At 52.2% G+C, this 7,096-nt stretch overlaps 1 protein-coding gene across 3 annotated transcripts; it reads left to right on the forward strand.

Moving 5' to 3' along the window:
• Positions 1 to 606: 606 nt before the first annotated feature.
• Positions 607 to 6,679, forward strand: EIF1AD (eukaryotic translation initiation factor 1A domain containing). Of its 3 annotated transcripts, none has more exons than XM_053278869.1 (7): positions 607 to 733; positions 1,843 to 1,934; positions 2,563 to 2,742; positions 3,698 to 3,806; positions 3,910 to 4,018; positions 4,772 to 4,825; positions 5,879 to 6,679. In XM_053278869.1, exons 3-7 carry the CDS (start codon positions 2,656 to 2,658, stop codon positions 6,039 to 6,041), a joined length of 522 nt encoding a protein of 173 aa, XP_053134844.1. In that variant the 5' UTR covers positions 607 to 733; positions 1,843 to 1,934; positions 2,563 to 2,655; the 3' UTR covers positions 6,042 to 6,679. The 3 variants fall into 3 exon arrangements, with proteins under 3 accessions (XP_053134844.1, XP_053134846.1, XP_053134845.1); XM_053278871.1 differs by having other exon boundaries at positions 5,882 to 6,679; XM_053278870.1 differs by lacking the exon at positions 607 to 733 and adding an exon at positions 742 to 962.
• The last annotated feature ends 417 nt before the right edge of the window (positions 6,680 to 7,096 follow it).

Below are 7,096 nucleotides of genomic sequence, written 5' to 3' on the forward strand. Positions count from 1 at the left end.
CTCCTCCTACAAATGCGGGTTAAGTATTGTAAAAGTCCTCAGACATATGTAGTTATATACTGTACTTCCAAGTGAGCTGAAGTCCTGCAACCCCCCCTTGCCACATTGTGGCTGCAGATGATGGGAACTGTAGTCCAACAGCTGTGGAGCCACAGCTGGGCTACCTCTGCTCTACTGAATGGAGTGCAAATGGTATCCCAGAAGAGAAGTAGTAGCATTGCTCAGTCGGGCTTGTGTCTCTGAGCATGTGCAGAGTGTAATTCACCTGGCCGGCTAAATGGATGCGATCCTGAAAAACGATGTGGGTGCCTCCCTGTTTTCTTCTGCTATATACCAACGTCGCTGGGCTAAGCTAAGAGGAGGAACGCTGCAAACATGAACTACGCTTTAAAAAACAAATAAATGCACAAGTCATGCATCTACATCCGTTACTAGATGGGAACCAGTCCACTGTTGGAAAAAGGCTTTATAAGATGATTCCTACTAAGGGCTGGTAGGAATTATGTTTATAGTAGTAATAATAATAATGACGCGACGACGACCGTAATGACAATCCACACAGCTTGCAAGCAAGAAGGGCGGAACGAAGCCACCGGGGAGAACCAGGGCGCCGGCGGAGGGGGACCCATTAGACCGCTGCTCCCGGAAGTAGAATGCTCGAACACCGGAAGCAGGAAGTGTCTGCTTCTCATGCTTCAAAGCGGAGGAGGAGAAGCATCCCGTTCCCGAGCAGGTAGCGGTAAAGCTGGGCTCAAGCAGGCAGGGGAGGTTCGGGAGCCCTCGTCTCCCCGCTTAGTTTTAGTGCTTTCCCTCCTGGTTTGTAGCATAGGGATGATAGGGAGGGAGGCCTGCCTTGCAGGGCTCTTGTAAGACTTCCTGGGCTGATGCCCGTAAAGCCAAATATGATGAAGCACGATCTTCAGGACTAAACAGGCAGCAGGAACCTACTAGGGAGCTGCCAAGTAAGTTACTCAGCCCCAAAGGTGGCTTCCTGGCTAATCGTTTAGGAACATCGGAAGCTGCCATATACTGAGTCAGACCCTTGGTCCATCTACCTCAGTATTGTCTACACAGACTGGCAGCGGCTTCTCCCAGGTTGCAGGCAGGAATCTCTCTCGGCCCTATCTTAGAAATGCTGCCAGGGAAGGAACTAGGAACTTTCTGCTCTTCCCAAAACGGCTCCATAAGGGGAAGCTTTGTAAGTGCTCACGCATTAGTCTCCCTTTCATATGCAACCAGGGCAGACCCTGCTTAGCTAAGGGGACAAGTCATGCTTGCCGCCACGAGACCAGCTCTGCTTTTCTGGTGCCTGCGTGAAGCTTCGGCCAAAGCTGTGAATTACCTGCAGAGTCTCCCTGGCACCACACAGAAGTGACAATTCTTTCTGTGCTGTGTCCAGTTGCCAGGGGGCAGAGCTTTAAGGGAAACCTTCCTTTAAAGGAAACCCCAGTTTCCTTGCAGGGAAACAGCCCCCTCGGGCCCCTGCCCCATCTTGGAAGGAGTGCAGGGAAACGTAGCCCTTCCCTGGGCTCTCCTTCTTCTCACAACCACTCTGTGAAGTAGGTTAGGCTGAGAGAGAAGTGACTGGCCCAGAGTCACCCAGCAAGTCTCATGGCTGAACAGGGATTTGAACTCAGGTCTCCCAGCTCCTAGGCCAACCCTAAACACCACACCACACTGGCTCATAACTGGTTCTCAACAGGGAAGTCTAAATAACTTGAGGTTTCTTGGTGCTGCCAAAGAGAGCACCAGCTGGGTGGCTGTGCATGCCATTATTGTGAGTTTTCTAACCACTGTGCTTCGTCTTTTCACCCTGCCTCCCCTCCCTCCTCAATTCCCCAGCTCCATCAGCACTGTGAATGTCCCAGAGTGTGGAATCAGCACTGGATCCACAGTCCTTGAACCGGGACGACGTTGGCTGTCGCTGGAAAGAGGTCTGCTTACCCAGGACCCCGAGTTAATTGAGCTTTTGCCTGTTTCTTGGGGTGGGTGGGTCGAGGTGGCCATCAGAATCGCCTCAGCCAGGGCTTCCCACCCGGCGGTCCTCCAGATATTGCTGAACTACAACTCCCATCATCCCCAGCTACAACTTTGGTGTGTTTGAGAACCCCTAGGCCATGGGTTCTGAAACTGTTGTAGGACTCCAGCTCCCTTTTGGCCATTGTGGCTGGGGATGAGAGGAGTTGTAGGCTAGCAAGATGGTTGACTAAAGGTTGAGCGAAACCAGGCATCAATCTTTATTTATTATTTAATTTATATACCACCCCTTCCCAAAGTGGCCCAGGGTGGTTTATACTAAAAAACACCCCAGAAATACAGAACCATTAAAATCAAGAACCACTTAAAAGCAAGATTACAGTAAAAATAGCTGTGGCCTCTCTCTTTTCTCGGCGACAGCATTCCCAGTGCCGTGGATTACCCACAGGGGATAATGGGAGTTGTAGTCAACCCCTGGGAATCCCTGTTCTAGGGAATTCTGCCCAGTGCTGGACAGCTTTTTATGCTCTCCTGTTGAGGTTTGAACTTCTCTGCGCTCTGAATTTCTCCGATGGCTTCTTGCAGCCTCTTCGAGCAGCGTGGGCACAGCTGAGCGGTGGCTCCGACTCGCCCCCGTCCCCCAGCAAAGAGCCGGTTCCCCAGGGCTAAGGGAGCACCATGTCCCAGGCCACGAAGCGCAAGCATGTGGTGAAAGAGGTCCTGGAGGAGTACGTGGTCCCTTCCGAGCGGCAGCAGATTGTCCGGGTGAGAACAGAGGCCTGCCTGGTGCCCTTCGGGTCGGGCTGGGCTTCTGCTTAGACGGTGCTTTCCTCAAGCTAGGTTTCTTCTCTTTTCTCACTGGCTTCCTGGCTGGCTCTTTCTGGCCAAGGGCACTGGTGTAGGCTTGTGGGCTGAAGCTGGCCTTTTCGGCCCCTCTGGCCAGCCTACCGCACCAACCCACTTCTTTCAGGCAGCTTATTATAATCTGGGCCAAGAGGTGCCTTAACTGTCCAGTAGGCATCCAGTCCATGTCTGACCTACAGGAACAGAGAAAGCTGCCTTCCACCGAGTCAGACCCTTGGTCCGTCTAATTTGGTATTGTCCACACTGACTGGCAGCAGCTCTCCAAGGATACAGGCAGGAGTCTCTCTCAGCTCTACTTGAAGATGCTGCCAGGGAGTTAACCTGGGACCTTCTGCATGCCAAGCAGATGGTCTGCCACTGAGCTAAGCCCCCATCTCCTACTAGGGGAATATCTTACAGCACTCACATGTTGCTCTCCCATCCAATTGCAAACCAAGGTGGATCCTGCTTAGCAAAGAGGGCAGTCCATGCTTGCTACCTCAGGACTGGCCTTCCTCCCATTGGGCTTAGCCCGCTCAACACTGCAGGACGGCCATCAATCCACCCGGAAACAAACACTGCAGACAAAAATATCACCTGGAGGTGAACTATTTCCACCAGTTGCAGAAGGGCCCCTAATCTAAAAATAAAGAATTAATAAGAATCTGCCTTTATACCATCAGACCATTAAGGGTCTGCCAAAATTGTGAATTCTCCACCGTTCTACCAGGATTGGACTCCTTTTTGTAGGAGGGTGTGGGCTCTTTTCAGAAACCTGACTGCTTTTTTCAGAGTGCTTGGGCACTCTCCAGCACAGGGGTGAAGTTCTTAGGGGCAACTTCTCCTTTTATTTATTCATTGATCATATTCCTTCCAGGTGCTGGGGACACCAGGCAACAACCTCCACGAGGTAGAGACGCCCGAAGGGGCCCGGTTTCTTGTGAGCATGCCTACCAAATTCCGCAAGAATATTTGGATCAAGAGAGGTTAGTTGGTTGGACGGCAATTCCAGCTGCAAGGGAGAGAAAATCTCTGCGTCTTATTCCCACCCCTCATCCCAGGGGCCTGAATCAGTCTCTCTCCTTCCAGGTGACTTCCTGCTTGTAGATCCCATAGAAGAAGGGGAGAAAGTTAAAGCGGAGATCAGTTTTGTCCTGTACAAGGATCATGTCCGCTACCTGAAAAAGGAAGGATACTGGTACGTGTGATGCTACAGTTTAATCAGTTGCTGGTGTGGTTATCAGAGGTCTCTTTTCCTTCTCTGACACTAGCTAGAAAACTACAAATACTGCTTTTCAACAGATGTTCTCATAGGGGTGCGGGGGAAGATGGTTCCCTGTCCTCAAAAGGCTCAATCTAAAAAAAGAAAAGAAAAAAGCTACTGGAGGGATATGAACATAGCAAGCTGCCTTCTATGGAGTCAGGCCCTTGGTCCACCTAGCTCAGTATTGTCATCACAGACTGGCAGCGACTTCTCCAAGGTTGCAGAGGCAGGAGTCTCTCCCAGCCCTATCTTGGAGATGCTGCCAGGGAAGAAACTTGGAACCTTCTGCTCTTCTCAGAGTGGCTCCATCCCGAGGGGAATATCTTACAGCGCTCCCACATGTAGTCTCCCATTCAAATGCAAACCAGGGCAGACCCTGCATAACAAAGGGGACAAGTCATGCTACCACCAGACCAGCTCTCCTTTCCCTTGTGTTGTGGCTGGATAGAGCCAGTTGCTCTACCCCTGCTTGCTATAAGAGAATCACCACTTTGAAAGGGGCCTCTTGGCTCAGTTAGCAGGGGTGCTTTTACCAAATACTTGAGGTCTGGCCCACTTTCTGGATTTACTCTACCCAATTGGAGCACCCCCTCTTGGCCGCTCCACTTGGTAGGATTGGATAGATCTTACGAAAACAGTTCACTGGCCCATATTCTAAGCTCCTTCCGCTCTTGTTTTCTTCCGCAGGCCTGAAGCTTTCTTGTGTGCTGCTGCTGGAATGCCCAGCAGTGCTAAAGAGAGGTGAGCTTTGTGGCCAGACTGCTGTGGTCGTTGCAGAAAGGCAGCTCTGGGGACCTGGTTTTCACCGCGTACCGCTTGAAGGACATGAGAACAGCCCTGCTGGATCAGTCCCAAGAAGGCCCATCTAGTCCAGCATCCTGATTCACACACCAGATGTGAACCAGATGCTGGAAGCCACGGGCAGGAGTTGAGGGCATGCCTTCTCTCCTGCTGTGACTCCCCTGCAACTGGTGCTCAGAGGCATCCTGCCTTTGAGGCTGGAGGTGGCCTGTAGCCCTCTGACTAGTAGCCGTTGATAGACCTCTCCTCCATGAAGTTATCCAAACCCCTCTTCAAGCCATCCAGGTTGTTGGCTGTCACCACATCTTGTGGCAGAGAATTCCACACGTTGGTGATGTGGTCATAATCATCATATCTGGTCACCATAACTTGAGGACACTGTAGAACTGGGAAAGGTGCAGAAGAGGGCAACCCAGATGATCAGGGGCCTGGAGAACCTTCCTTAGGAGGCTAGGCTACAGCATCTGGGGCTCTTTACTTTGCAAAAGAGATGGCTGAGGAGAGATATGATCGAGATGAATGAAATTATGCATGGAGTGGAACTGCTGGACAGAGAAAAACCTCTCTCTCTCTCTCACACACACACACACACACACACACACACCCCGAGCCGGGGGTCATCCCATGAAACGGAAGGTTGGGAAATTTAGGATTGACAAGAGGAAGTACATTTTCGTGGGATGTGGTGCTGACCACCAGCTTGGATGGCTTTCAAAGGGGCTTAGACAGATTCCTGGAGGACAGGTCTATCAATGGCTACTAGTCTGAGGGCTATAGGCCACCTCCAGCCACAGAGACAAGGTGCCTCTGAATCCCAGTTGCAGGGGAGCAACAGCAGGAGAGAAGGCATGCCCTCAACTCCTGCCTGTGGGCTTCTCAGGGGCATCTGATAGACCACTGTGGGAAACAGGATGCTGGACTAGATGGGCCTCCTTGGGCCTGATCCAGCAGGGCAGTTCTTCTGTTCTTACTCCTTTTTTGTTCTTGCTGCAGCAGGGATGGGGCACAAAGCCCCCCACGTTCTGCCGGGGAGGAAGACTCCGAGGATGAGGACGCAGACCTGTTCGTGAACACAAACCGGGTGCATTACGGCTATGCGGAGAGTGAAGACAGCAGTGATTCGGAGGAGGAAGAGGAAGGAGAGGAGGAGAAGTAACAGGGAGGCTCCTGTGAGTGAAGAACAAGCCAGTCGGGGGGCTGTAATAACTCTAGATGCAGGGAAGGTGCTTTTCTTCCCCCCTGCGCCTCTTCTTTGCATGGACAAGTGGACCCCTTGGGGGATTCCTGGGGAGGGGGGGAGAGAGAGGCCAGGCTTGTGCATTCCGCCTGGCAGCAAAAAGCCACAGCAGCCCTTGAGGCGCCGGGGCCCGCTGGAGAGCGCTTGGCCTCTGCTGTGCTCGGGGCCTCTTTCCCCTGGCCCTCTTGGCCTTGAACGAGAAGCGACTCTTGCGGGGTGGGTGGGTAATATCATGGATGGCTAGGAGCAGCAGCCATTCAGGAGGTCACGGGGCAGTTTGGGAGGGGCCAGGATGAGGAAGCTGCCTGATAACCAGTGTGTTTGGGGCGATGTAGATCTGAGGGCTCTTTCAACCACCCACCACCACCACCACCCGCTGCCCCGTTCTAGGTCTCTCTCATCGCTAGTCGTCTCCTCTCCCTTACAGTGGTTTGTTCTTGCTTTGTTTCATGGGTTTGGGGCACAGGAGAGTGCAGAGGACTGCTATATCGGTTTGCTTTTGTATTCTGAGGGAACTGTTTCAATAAAGTGCAAATAAAAACAGATTGCTTGAGGAAGCTCTGATTCACGGCCATGCCCAACTCTCTGCCCTTTGGTGTGGGCCGTGCTGCCAGAGCCTGGAAGAGGATTCTCCCCCCCCCCCGCCCTCTTGTTTTGGTATAATTCTAGACCCTGAGTGTGCATCTCATGCAGTAACACAGCTTTTAAACATTGTTCTGGGGGCTAGAGGCCATCTCTAGCCTCAGAGGCACGATGCCTCTCAATACCAGTTGCAGAGGAACAACAGGAAGAGGGGGGGTGCATCCGGTGGGCCACTATTATGGGAAACAGGATGCCTCCTCCTGGGGCCTGATCCAGCAGCAGGGCTGTTCTTAATATCCCAGAGGGACATATCACTGGCACTTAATGATACCAAACCTTCAAAGAACAGGCAGTGACCTTTAAACCAGGGGGAGGCAACCTTCAGTCTCTGG

Source organism: Hemicordylus capensis, chromosome 14, assembly GCF_027244095.1.
Source record: "Hemicordylus capensis ecotype Gifberg chromosome 14, rHemCap1.1.pri, whole genome shotgun sequence".
Classification (NCBI taxonomy): Eukaryota; Metazoa; Chordata; class Lepidosauria; order Squamata; family Cordylidae; genus Hemicordylus; species Hemicordylus capensis.